The sequence below is a fragment of the Pelophylax lessonae genome (assembly GCF_965119305.1).
Source record: "Pelophylax lessonae genome assembly, chromosome: 13".
Classification (NCBI taxonomy): domain Eukaryota; kingdom Metazoa; phylum Chordata; class Amphibia; order Anura; family Ranidae; genus Pelophylax; species Pelophylax lessonae.
This window is the reverse complement of record NC_138780.1, coordinates 192,283,003-192,296,655: the sequence shown is the minus strand read 5'-3', so window position 1 is coordinate 192,296,655 and position 13,653 is coordinate 192,283,003. Positions and strand designations below refer to the sequence as shown.

The window sequence follows — 13,653 nt, the reverse complement described above, 5'->3', positions numbered from 1 at the left end:
AGTCTTACTGCTTGCGACCTTAGACTAGACCTTGAACGCCACTCCGGTCTGGCAATTCCATTCCCAAGATCCACAAGAAGAGGGGTGCAGGCTACCAAAATGCCCCTTGAGAATGATACATACATCAAATGAGGAAACGGCCGCTCTCCCAACCGGCCACCTTACCATGAGAATATGCTTCAGCCTACATGGATCTGCCAAAAGGTCATGCCCCCCCTGACACATTTCGCCCTGCCCACCAGAGCTTAATGGTAGGGTCAGTTCCAAATTGACAGGCAGCACTGTCTGTTAAACTTGTCCATTCAAGTCAAAGATGCCATGCTGCATATGTCCAGTGAAAATTGCTGTTCAACATTGGCTGTTATCCACTGTGGATCACTTTTCAGAGAAAGAGCAAGTGTGAACTTAGCCTTACTGCTTGTTAAGAATATGTAAATAATTGATTCTACACTGCCTGACCACAGGTTCCTGTTAGGTGGAAACTATAATTTATTTTTACTAGATTTAGATAATGAGTCATCTTAACTGGAAGGTCGTTTTTGCCACTTCACTAACACTAGTGACAAAGTAACACTAACGACACAACACACAGGGAATTTTAGCCTAGTATTTAAGTCTTACTGCTTGCGACCGTAGACTAGACCTTGAAGGCCACTCCAGTCTGGCAATTCCATTCCCAAGATCCACAAGAAGAGGGGTGCAGGCTTCCAAAATGTCCCTCGAGAACAATACATACAGCAAATGAGGAAGAGGCCACTCTCTCAACCAGCCACCATACCATGAGAATCAAGATCAGCTTCAGCCTGAACGCGGCTTAATCGTAGGGTCAGTTCCAAATTGACAGGCAGCAAGTTTGTTAAACTTGTCCATTCAAGTCAAAGATGCCATGCTGCATATGTCCAGTGAAAATTTCTGTTCAACACAAGTGGCTGTTATCCACTGAGGATCACTTTTCAGAGAAAGAACAAGTGTGAACTTAGCCTTAGTGCTTGTTAAGAATATGTAAATATTTGATTCTACATTGGCTGACCACAGGTTCCTGTTAGGTGGAAACTATAATTTATTTTCACTACATTTAGGTCTGGAGTCATCTTAACCAGAAGGTAGTTTTTGCCACTACACTAACACTAGTGACACAGTAACACTAATGACACAACACACAGGGAATTTAAGCCTAGGATAAAAGTTATAGTAGCAGAAAGGGGAGCCCTCCAGCACACACTGGTAACCTCCACTGCTTTATCTGCTGTTCCTTCAGGTTTCTACGTCAAGGCTGAAATGTTCAGTATAGAGGGGCTCCTGTACAAGAAGAAAACGCGATCATTAAAGCAATCGAATGGACAGGTGAACTGGGGGGAGACCATGCTGTTCCCATTGACGCAGAAAGAAGAAGGAATTAACTTTCTTATCAAACTGTACAGCCGGAGTTCCGTCAGAAGGAAACATTTCATTGGCCAGGTAATGGGCAATTTATCAACATTGCATTTCATAGAGAATTGGAATGGTTATATGTCCTGCAGATAAAGCTGGAGGGAAGTCTATGGAGGATTGTTCATCATCAGCTGACCAGATAAATATCTAAGGGTGCATTGAAACTTGGGAATGCACCCTGCCTGAGATTATATGTAAGAACTCCAGCGGGGGTTCACGCGATTAGCAGACTGCCTGCGTCCAAAGATTCAGTCATGTGATCTGGCTCCCCCGTGTCAGTAAGCAGTGGCTGGAGGGGAGAGAAGGGAGCACCAACAATGGCTGGGGCATGGAATCCTATTGGTAACATTGCCGAAACCAAGTATTCCCAGCCATTGTTGAGTGCCTTCTCCTCTCCCCTGCAGCCGCTCATATGGGATCATATGACCAGAGCAGGCTGAAAATAGGCAAGTATACAGTAAAACCTTGGATTGCAAGTATAAATCATTCTGAAAATGCTTGTAATCCAAAGCACTCATATTAAAGCAAATTTCCCCATAAGAAATAATGGAAACTCAGATGATTTGTTCCACAACCATTTATTCCTTCAGTTTATAGTCCATATAAAAAGATGATAGCAATGTGACTGGTTGTGTAACCATAAAATGTCCATCCACAAATGGCGCCTCCACAAGGGGATTAGAAGCAAAATACCGTCTATAAAAGAGAAGAGAGGCGCCTTCTAAGTGTAGCAATATGGTTACATTTAATGAAGGTTCAACATTTAGCAACTCACATGGTTAATGAAAAAAATAGGCACACCTAAGAAAGCAGGCATCCGGGGTAAAGCTGTCCACATAGACCGTCCTCTGCACCGATGGCTCTCATTGCTGTCAGTCTGCAGTCATGACCTGGAAGACTACCCTGCAGTAGAGCAATCTGAAAGCGAGGCGTGGAGCGCAGTGTGGAAGGGATGATGTCAATGGCGAAGCAGGCGATGGTCTATGTGGACAGCTTTACCCTGGATGTCTGCATACTTAGATGTGCCTGTTTTAATCATCAACCATGTGAGTGGCTAAATGTTGTGCCTTCAATAAATGTAACCATATTGCTACACTTAGAGGCGCCTCTCTTCTCTTTTATACTCAGTTGTGACGCTACTCATATATCAAGACATTGCTTGTTTATCAAATCAAAATTAATAAAAAATTGTGCTCGTCTTGCAAAACGCTCTCAAACCAAGTTACTCTCAATCCAAGGTTTTACTGTATACATTTTTTATTTTACACAGGTTAGACAGCGTAGGTGTTAGGAGGGGGGATGAGATATTTTAAAGACTAGTTAGGGTAAAGCTAGAATTCTATTTTAAAGCGCAGCTGCACCCAAAAGAGGAAGCTCCACTTGTTTGCTTCCTCCCCCCCTCCGCTGTCACATTAGGTACCTTACGGAAGGGAGTGGGCACCTGTTTTTGACAGGTACCATCTCCACTCCCGGAAGTTCGGCCCCCTTCCTCCTTCTGCCGCCACCAGGCCATTCCCAAAGCGCAGTGCAGTAGGAAACTGGCTATGAAGCAGCAAGGTTTCACTGCCAGTTTCCCTTACAAGGAATGACGGCGGCAGCACCCGAGTAGCGATTAAAAAATCGGCTGCGGTGCCGACATCGTGGGATCCCTGGACAGGTAAGGGTCTTAATAAAACGTCAGCAGCTACAGTATTTGTAGGTGCTGACCTAATTTTTTTGCTGGGGGGGGGGGCTGGAGCTCCACTTTAAGTAATAGCAACAGGAATTTAAAAATTGTTCTGCTCCATAGGGGGTGTACAGATACGAGAGCAGATTTATTTAATTACTAAAAGCAGCGCAATGCTCCAAATTTTTGTGCAATCATTTGAAACCACATACAACCGAATGCATTTTGATTGGCAGTGATTAATCACAGGCGATGCCCATTGATTTTAGTTGAGTAATCCTACTAGCAAAAAATAACCCATGTGCGTCATAAATTCTGGCAAGGTGGTTATTTGCTTTGCATTTAGTAGAAAAAGAAAAGTCATTTACTCTCGTTCCTCTCCAGCAACAAAACTTTCTTTGATGGGGTATGCACAAAGCGCTCAGCTATCGAACCAGGACGATTATTTTACATTTCTCCTTAAAAAAAGAAAGGATTTTCCAGAAGGAAATGTCACTTGTATACATTACAGAAGGGGCAGATGCAGCTTTCACTCTCTTAAATGTAACCCATTCATTCATTGTGCTACTTAAATACACCTTAAGGTTAAATGATCGGTGTAACAGTGAGGATTAGTTTACACTGCTGACAATAACATGAAACAGGATCTCACATGGGGAGAAACTGAGGCATTGTAAGGGAATGCGAAGGATACTGAGTGGAAGTGACTCTGTGCAAGCAACAACGTATATATAGATTATGTGGCAACTGGTGTTCAGTTTTGAAATCTACAGAAATTTGGGTTTAGGAGTCCAGAAAGTTTACACAATTCAAAATTGAAAACCAAATTGATAGCTAATTTGAAAACTAGTGATTCACTAGACTGGCTTCTGCTGGTTTTGTTTTTTTTTACACTTTCTTTTCTGTCAATTTCTCTTCTTACGTGTTTTTTTTTTCTCTCTGATCTTTTATAATTGTAATGTACCTGGTTGAGGCCGAGCTGACGGGAGGGCTTTCCCTTACACCTCCTGTCCTGTTTCTCCTGAAGGTGGTGACAGGATATATCAAAAAGAGCGTATACTGGGTGAAAAAACACTCAATCTGAGGAATAAACGTACTTGCTGACTCACCAATTGGATGTGGTACTCCCTCAAAATACTTCAACACACAGCCATTAATTTCTAAACCGATGGCAACAAAAGTGAGTACACCCCTAAGTGAAAATGTCCAAATTTGGCCCAAATAGCCATTTTCCCTCCCCGGTGTCATGTGACTCGTTAGTTACAAGATCTCATGTGTGAATGGGGAGCAGATGTGTTAAATTTGGTGTGATCGCTCTTACTCTTTCATACTGGTCACTGGAAGTTCAACGTGGCACCTCATGGCAAAGAACTCTCTGAGGATCTGAAAAAAAGAATTGTTGCTCTACATAAAGATGGCCTAGGCTATAAGAAGATTGCCAAGACCCTGAAACTGAGCTACAGCACGGTGGCCAAGACCATACAGTGGTTTACCAGGACAAGTTCCACTCAGAACAGGCCTCGCCATGGTCGACCAAAGAAGTTGGCTGCACGTACTCAGCGTCATATCCAGAGGTTGTCTTTGGGAAATAGATGTATGAGTGCTGCTAGCATTTCTGCAGAGGTTGATGGGGTGGGGGGGGGGGGTCAGCCTGTCAGTGCTCAGACCATACACCGCACACTGCATCGAAACGTTCTGCATGGCTGTCATCCCAGAAGGAAACCTCTTCTAAAAATGATGCACAAAAAAACCCTCAAACAGTTTGCTGAAGACAAGCAGACTAAGGACATGGATTACTGGAACCATGTCCTGTGGTCTGATGAGACCAAGATAAACTTATTTGGTTCAGATGGTGTCAAGTGTATGTGAAACCAGGTGAGGAGTACAAAGATAAGTGTGTCTTGCCTACAGTCAAGCATGGTGGTGGGAGTGTCATGGTCTGGGGCTGCATGAGTGCTGCCGGCACTGGGGAACTACAGTTCATTGAGGGAACCATGAATGCCAACATGTACTGTGACATACTGAAGCAGAGCATGATCCCCCTCCCTTTGAAGACTGGGCTGCAGGGCAGTATTCCAACATGATAACGACCCCAAACACACTTCCAAGACGACCACTGCTTTTCTAAAGAAGCTGAAGGTAAAGGTGATGGACTGGCCAAGCATGTCTCCAGACCTTAACCCTATCGAGTATCTGTGGGGCATCCTCAAAGGGAAGGTGAAGGAAGCGCAAGGTCTTTAACACCTGCCATTTACGTGATGTCGTCATGGAGGAATGGAAGAGGACTCCAGTGGCAACCTGTGAAGCTCTGGTGAACTCCATGCCCAAGAGGGTTAAGGCAGTGCTAGAAAACAATGGTGGCCACACAAAATATTGACACTTTGGGTCCAATTTGGACATTGTCACTTAGGGGTGTACTCACTTTTGTTGCCAGCGGTTTAGACATTAATAACTGTGTGTTGAGTTATTTTGAGGGGACAGCAAATTTACACTGTTATACAAGCTGTACACTCACTACTTTACATTGTAGCAAAGTGTCATTTCTTCAGTGTTGTCACATGAAAAGATATAAAATATTTACAAAAATGTGAGGGGTGTACTCACTTTAGTGAGATATTGTAGATCAGATCAAAATGATGGACAAATGAGGAGAAAAGAGGGACATTGTTCCAAATCAGGGACAGTCCCTCGAAATCAGGGACAGTTGGGAGCTATGGAATAGGGACTGTAGCTAGAGCTACTGGGGGAACCTTTTTTCTGCTACTAGTGGTAGGCCACAGGTGATACCGTTCTTTGCATAGCTCCCTGTGAGTACGGTTACCTTTGGCGAGTGTTGCTGCCAGTCTGAGCTGCTGCTTTGACTTGACTGTACACTGGAACGTGTTTGACAAAAGATTTCCTGGAAACCCAACTACTGTGTATGCCATGCCTTCCCTATGGGGTACCTATCACCTGAGCCTCTGCAGCCTACACAGTAATTGCATCTGGTTCGGGGGCTGCCGTGGCTGTTTAAATATCATAGCCGGAAGTCGAGCTAGCTGTGCCCATTGTAGGGGTTTCACTCAAAGGTAGTGCTTTTCAACAATTCCAGTCTAGCCAGAAAAGTACATTTCAGGGCTTTTGGCCCACTTTTATTTCAAAGCTAAAAAAAAAAAAAAAGCCAAATCAGGGGACACATCCCAGCTTGTAACTACCCCGGAAGGCAGATTAGGCTGCAAAGGATTCTGGGAGTTGGTATAAGTTTGGGGGGAAGTGCATTGCATGGTGTCTTTGGCGGGAGCAGAGTCCCAGAAAGAAGAGTGCGTCTGTCTCTCCTCTTGTCTGAGGGAGGCGGATGTCTCAGGGTGTCGCCTGAGAGTCCAGAAAGTGCTGAGTTGAGCTGAGGGGATCCGGTGTGCCGAGAACCTGCGGAGAGAGAGAGAGAGGGGTCCAGTCCCAGGAAAGCCTACACAGGTCTTGAGTACCGCGGATTGCCCCTGGGGGTCTGCCTAGAGTCAGAGGGGACCACTCCGAGAGAGGTTCTGGGATCCAGTGTCAGCTAGCTGTTAAAGAGGGTACCTAGGTTGATGACCTTGAAGTTGCAAAGGGGTACATAGTTGGTGGACCCTTAAGAGTTCAAGGTCAAAATGGGGGCACCGGCTGTCTGGGCCCTGAAGTGTACAGAGTGTGACAGTTACAGTTACACAGAGTTCTGCAATATACTACCTCAAGCTGTGCCAGGCGGGGGAAAGTATTCAGTGACTTTCACAGTACAACAGTGTCAGGAGTTCTACAGTTCTCAGTCTTGGATCTACTGGACTATATGTCGGGGATTTAAGTCTTCTTTTGTTATACAGAGGGTTCTCAGAGTCAGTGAGCATTGGCTGGCGCCGGCTGGCGTCAAGGAAGCGCCAACGGGCATTTTTGGAGAAAAGTCCCAATTGTAACTAGTTTAAGCCTCAAGGAGTATCCCACTTATTCCCTTCCCCTTTATTTCAATAAAACGACAAACAAAGATGCCGGACTTGTCGCTACTTCAGTTGTCACACCCAGGGTCACAGCTCACATGGGCTGGAGAGGATTCTGGTACTAATGGCAGACCCACATCAGGCCACAGGCCTGGAAACCTTGCTACACAGGAGTTATCAATCCTGGAGAAAAGTGCAAAACCAATTTTCTTCACTCCGAATAGGCCTCCTAGAGCCCCTCAACCTACATCAGTGATAGCCCTGTGTGTCATATACCTTTACAGACACCATGACAAGGTTTGGAAGTCTGAAAATATGTATTTGTTGATAGATGTGTGATGTGGACACAGGGTTACATGCTTCATCCCGTCCAAGACTTCAAAGCCTCAGGACTCCAGAAACCCGATCCAACAGTTACCAATCCTGGAGAAAACTGCAAAACCATTTTACTCCACTCTGAATAGACATCCTGGAGCCCCTCAACCTGCATCATTACTAACCCTGTGTGACATATACCTTTACTGGACACCATGACAAGGCACAGCCCTTTCACACTGTGGATGGAGGAAGATTCTCTCATTTTGTTTGTGGGCTAGACAAGGGAAAATTGGGACCTGAATGTACAGCTAAACAAAGCACCATACTGATGGTTTTGAAGTCTGAAAAGAATTTCTTTTTGATAGAAGATAACAAGTCAACATGTTTCGGGGGGCGTACTTCAAAATTTGCTGGAAGATGGGCTATCAAACTGACCACCTCCATATGTACAAAGCTCCTTGTTATGTGTTGGTCAAAAACTTGTACCAGCTTTTAGCCTCTACAGAAAATCCTCTCTAGATTGGCTTACTCAAGGCAGATTATTGATATACATCTGCTGCTGGGAATTCACATATTAGTGTAACTTGAGTCTCTGGGACTGGATCCAGTGAAGGACAGTTTGTAATTTGGAATACAGAGACGAGGAGAAGACAATATGAGAGGGGTAATCTTGTGTTTTGGGCTTTGTAACAGAGCTGCTTTTCAGCATCCCAAACACTGGGTCCTCTGTGTAACGAATTCAATACAGCAGACAAGGCTGGTGTGCTTACGCTCTCTCCCCTTGTCTTGAGAGGCAGCCAGATTCTCTGCAGAATTCAGGGGAAGTTCATTGACACAGGATGGAGGGAGACATGCAGGTGCGCCTGTGGTGTAAACATCTGCGGAGAACCCCTTTATGAGCCCATCATTTAGGAATTCCACCTACATCCTGCTGTTTATTAATTATATACTATAACTTGGGAACTGCACATGTGAGCTCATCTTGGGAGGCAAAAATCTCCAAGTAGAAGTTAGGCCAAGCTTACAACCAAAAACAGCAAAACTAGCTGAAATAGATATGGGGACTGTTGCACGATCATTATTTTTATCACTCAAATTATTTATACATCCTTCCCCCCCGCCCACCATACTAAATAGCCCAAAGGTGACACCGTCATTCAGATTCTTCAACTTCCTGTGCCAGTTTGGATGAATTCTTCTAGTAAAATCCAAGGTGACACTCCGTGCTCCCCTCCTGAAATCCCCACTCACCAACAGTATGATTCAATCAGGCATAGAATATATCCTCAGCAGTGGCGGCTGGTGCTCCATGGGGCGGGGGGGCAGCAGACGGACCACACCATACTCCCCCACCACACCAGCTCGCCCGCACAGCATACCACTCCCCCCGTTGCCGGTTCACTCACCCTGGACTGAAGTGGAGAGCAGGCGGCGGTGGCTTCCCCTGCATCTCCTCCCTCCTCCTCCTTGGCCAATAGCATGGCCTCTCCTTTCGGCTAATTGGGAAACTGGTCTCAGGACCCGCTTCCTGATTGGCTGGGAGGAGGATCCGTGTGATAATAGCGAATATTTATTCGCTGCTGTCACACAACTGGGTGGGCTCAGGGCGCAGTGCTCTGCGCCCCGTACCCACCCTTTTTTGAAGCCTTTTAGAGCCTCTGGCTCTAATCACACGCTTCAAAAAAAAAAAAAAAACCCATTTGAATCCATGCGTCCAACGCCCTGCGTGTAAGACTAGGGGGCCGGACGCATGGATAGGGGGGGCGGCACCCATGCGCCCCCAATGCACCAGCCGCCACTGATCCTCAGTCAAAGTATGCAGATATGGCTCCTTTCCTCTCCTTCGATTGAAGGGCTGTCAGCAAGATTGTAGTATGAACTCAAAGAGAAAGATTTCTATAGCATAATACTTACTTCAGCAGACTTGACTTGACTAATTCCCAGGCTGCACATCTAAGTACCTTTTTTTCTAATTGATATCCAGCTGTCACATGACCCACCTCTACCAGCCTGTCTGCAGGGAAACATAGGAAGGAGGAGCTTCTAGTCCTCTGCTGCTAGTCACATGGTCAACAAAAAGAAAAAAAAAATAGCCTTTGGAATACAGAGTAAAAATAAATAAAATCAAACTGTTTTAAATTGGCATGCATACATATATATATATATTTGAAATATTTGATAGCGATTTGCAAATACCACAATGGTGATCCCAGCATAGGAAAAAAAAACTATTTAGTCTCAAGGAGTGCAAGAGGACACATGGCCACACAATGAGATTAGAGGAGAGGCGGTTTAATCTTATGCTGCGTAAGGGGTTCCTCACTGTAAGGGCGGTGAGAATGTGGAACTCTCTTCCACAATTGGTGGTAGCTGCGGGGAGTATGGCTACTTTTAAAAGACTCTTGGACGTGCATCTCACAGATCATAACATTCAGGGTTATGGGAAATGATCAGGCCACTGACACACACACACACACCTGTACAGGTTGAACTGGATGGACTTTTGTCTTTATTCAACCACAACTACTATGTAATTATGTAAAATCAAATATTTATTATTTTGTGGAAATAATAGTGTGGGTGATTTCTGCCAGTCGCAGGCTGTGTCACACCCGTTCAGCCTTTGCTTTAGAACAGGGAAGTGAAGCCCCCATTAATCTACATGTATTATCCCACCCCCATTGTGTTTAGCTGGTTAGTGGGCATGGAGGAGGAAGAGGGAGGGAGTGGGCTGTCATTTACCACTGTGTATACGCCCACGTGTGACTCTCTAGTTACATGGGCTGCTCAGATGTTTTAGGCAGGAAATGCTAAGCATAGAAACTCACTGAGTAGGTGCAGAGCTGCTGCCACAGCTGCAAAATCCCTGGCTGAATTGGGGAAATGAACAAAACGGGAAGTAGAGAGCAGTAGGATAGACAAGGTTTTTTACAGAATACAAAAAATGAATCTCATAGCTACTGAGTGATTATGAACAGCCCTTAATACACCATTTATTGTTTTTTTATTATGTGGGTTTAATGACACTTTAAACATCTATACCTGAAATATGTCATATCTGCATGGGATATTGCATGTATTTTATTTGATCATGCACATCAGTAATTGCAAAGAGACAATAAGAGGCATCTGCGATAAAAGGAGTACTTGGCTTGGTCTCCACTCCCACCTGATCCACGAATCTGCCCAACTAGAGGTACATTAAGGTGCAGCACTTGCTCAATCAGGGCAAAGTGATGGTGCTTCTTCATAGACCATCCATCCAGCAAAGTATACTTATCCATCTGCACTTCCTTGCAACCTTCTTTCTGAAATATACTCTGATCAAGCCCTCATTACCAGCCATTGGTTGGGTTCGGCTTTGCATGGGGGCGCTTTAAAAATTGTATTTATTTATTGGTGGGACACTGGTACACTATGACAGATGTTTTTGTGCACTGATACACTGACAGATGTTGATGGGACACTGGTACATTGTGCATTGGTACACTGACAGATGTTGAATGTTGATGGGACACTGGTACACTGTGACAGATGTTGACGGGACACTGGTACACTGAGACAGATGTTGACGGGACACTGGTACACTGTAAAAGATGTTGACGGGACGCTGGTACACTGAGACAGATGTTGACGGGACGCTGGTACACTGTGACAGATGTTTACGGGACGCTGGTACACTGTGACAGATGTTGACGGGACACTGGTACACTGACTAATGTTGATTGGACACTGGTACACTGTGACAAATGTTGATGGGACACTGGTCCACTGACTAATGTTGATTGGACACTGGTACACTGTGACAGATGTTGACGGGACACTTGTACACTGTGACAGATGTTGACGGGACACTGGTACACTGTGACAGATGTTGATGGGACACTGGTACACTGTGACAGATGTTGATGGGACACTGGTACACTGACAGATGTTGATGGGATACTGGTACACTAACAGATATTTTGTGCACTGGTACAGATGTTTATGGGACACTTGGACAGGGACAGATGGTGTTTGTGTACTGTGTGGGGATGGTTGCACTCTATGTGATCTCTGTGTAACTGAACACTAAAATCAGTTACACACAGAACTGTCATGGCTGCAGCCTCCTACGCTCCACATCACAGAGGCCGCATGAGGCACACGTTCTGATGTTACAGGGGTGTTGACCCTTCCCTATGCTATCCAAAAAAAAACTTGAAAATTATTTTTTTGGCTAGAGCTACACTTAAATTTTGTACCTGTTCTGACTTACATACAAATTCAACTTAAAGAACAAACCTACAGACCCTATCTTGTTTGTAACCCAGAGACTGTCTGTATTGATATCTATGCAGCATTCTAAGTGATGTACTGATGACATCAGTGGCCTATATTGGAGAGTTGATATCCTAACCAATTCTTTGTCTCCTCAGGTGTGGATCAGCAGTGACAGTAACAGCAGTGAAGCGGCAAATCAATGGAATGACACAATCAGCCACCCAGAGAAGGTGGTCACTATATGGCATAAACTCAACTTCTCAACTTAGGGAATGGGACAAGTCATGACTTTTGTAATGGACCGCTTGCCCCTCCAGGGACTGTAAATAAAGGCCACGGCCCCCCCAGGCCAGGTGTCAGACTGGATATAGGAGTGCCAGTGTGGACCCCACTGTGTCAGATGTTTTTGCAGAGGGATTATTCATCTTGGTCTGGGACACATTGAATGCGCCTTTTCCTATGGATTTATGTCAAGACAGCGGCAAGTCAAGGTTGTGGATTATCTCAACTTGCAACAAGATGTTTTGTAAATGGGCAATTTAGTGTAAATTCTTCATTTCACTTTTTTTTTATTTTTATTTCAGTTCATTGACCTATAAAAGAAAACTCCCTACAAAATGATATCTATATTTTTTGGTTTCGAGCAAGCAGAGACAGGCTACAAAATCAAAAACACCTTCAGGGTTCGTTCATACAAGCGGTTGGGGAAAGGGGGGGGGGGTGGTTTTAAAAACCCTGCAGTAGAGATGCTTTTTTGCTGCCCCTTAACCACTTCCCCTTTTTTTTTTTTAGCTGGAAAGGCCTACGAGAGAAACCGCGGTCACACTAATAAGGCAGCATTTGATGGGCACTGATAAGCTGCTTGAGTGTGGGCCTGGGACACATGTACGGGGACAAGGGGCACCATGATCCCCTTTTGCCCGGGGGCCCCATGAGTTGTCAGTCTGCCCCTGGGTCACAGTGCTTTGCAGCATTATACCCAGTCGACTTGAGTGGACACTACTGTGGCGCATTCAAGTGCCGCAATGCACCGGGTTTCAAAGCAGATGTCTGGCATTTAGGGTGTTAAAGCAGGCAGTAAGGAGGCAATAGAATGCCTCCTCACTGCCTTTCAAATGCTCATTGAAGAGCGATCCTAACGTGGAATGCACTTCAGAGTGCTACACCATTGTAAACGAAGCCTTACAGCTCTCATGAAAACTTCCAGTGATATAAACTCACTGGCCACTTTATTAGGTACACCTTGCTAGTACCAAGTTGAACCCTCTTTTACCTTCAGAACTGCGCTGGAGCTTTGTGACATGGTGCATTATCCTGCTGGAAGGAGCCATCAGAAGATGGGCACTCTGTAGTCATAAAGGGATGGACATGGTCAGCAACAATACTCAGGTAGGCCGTGGTGTTTAAACGATGCTCAATTTTGGTACTAAGGGGCCCAAAGTGTGCCAAGAAACACCATTACCCCACCACCACCCTAAACCGGTGATACAAGGCAGGATGGATCCATGCTTTCATGTGGTTTACGCCAAATTCTGACCCTACCACCTGAATGTCGCAGCGGAAATTGAGACCCATCAGACCAGGCAACAATTTTCTAATCTTCTATTGTCCAATTTTGGTGATCCTGTGCGGATTGTAGCTTCAGTCTCCTGTTCTTAGCGGACAGGAGTGGCACCCAAAGGTGTGGCCTTCTGCGGCTGTAACCCATCTGCATCAAGGTTTAATCTGTTGTGCTCTCAGAGATGGTATTATTATTTGAGTTACTGTTGCCTTTCTATCATCTGGAACCAGTTTGCCCATTTTCCTCTGACCTCAACAAGGCATTTACCTCCACACAACTGCCGCTCACTGGATATTTTCTCTTTTTCCCACCATTCTCAGCAAACCCGAGAGATGGTTGTGTGTGAAAATCCCAGAAACACTCAGACCAGCCCGTCTGGCACCAACAACCATGCCATGCTCAAAGTCACTTAAATCCCCTTTCTTCCCCATTCTGATGCTCGGTTTCAACTTAAGCAAGTCGTCTTC

The 13,653-nt window shown here is 45.1% G+C and overlaps 1 protein-coding gene across 2 annotated transcripts in view; it reads left to right on the top strand.

Moving 5' to 3' along the window:
* Window positions 1–11,969, top strand: part of TC2N (tandem C2 domains, nuclear) — a 136,457-nt gene extending 124,488 nt beyond the window's left edge. For both annotated transcript variants that reach the window (XM_082275442.1, XM_082275443.1), the window contains 2 exons: window positions 1,259–1,458; window positions 11,781–11,969. In XM_082275442.1, the coding sequence (XP_082131568.1) occupies window positions 1,259–1,458; window positions 11,781–11,894 (314 nt within the window). In that variant the 3' untranslated portion in view covers window positions 11,895–11,969. The remainder of the gene's footprint in view (window positions 1–1,258; window positions 1,459–11,780) is intronic.
* The last annotated feature ends 1,684 nt before the right edge of the window (window positions 11,970–13,653 follow it).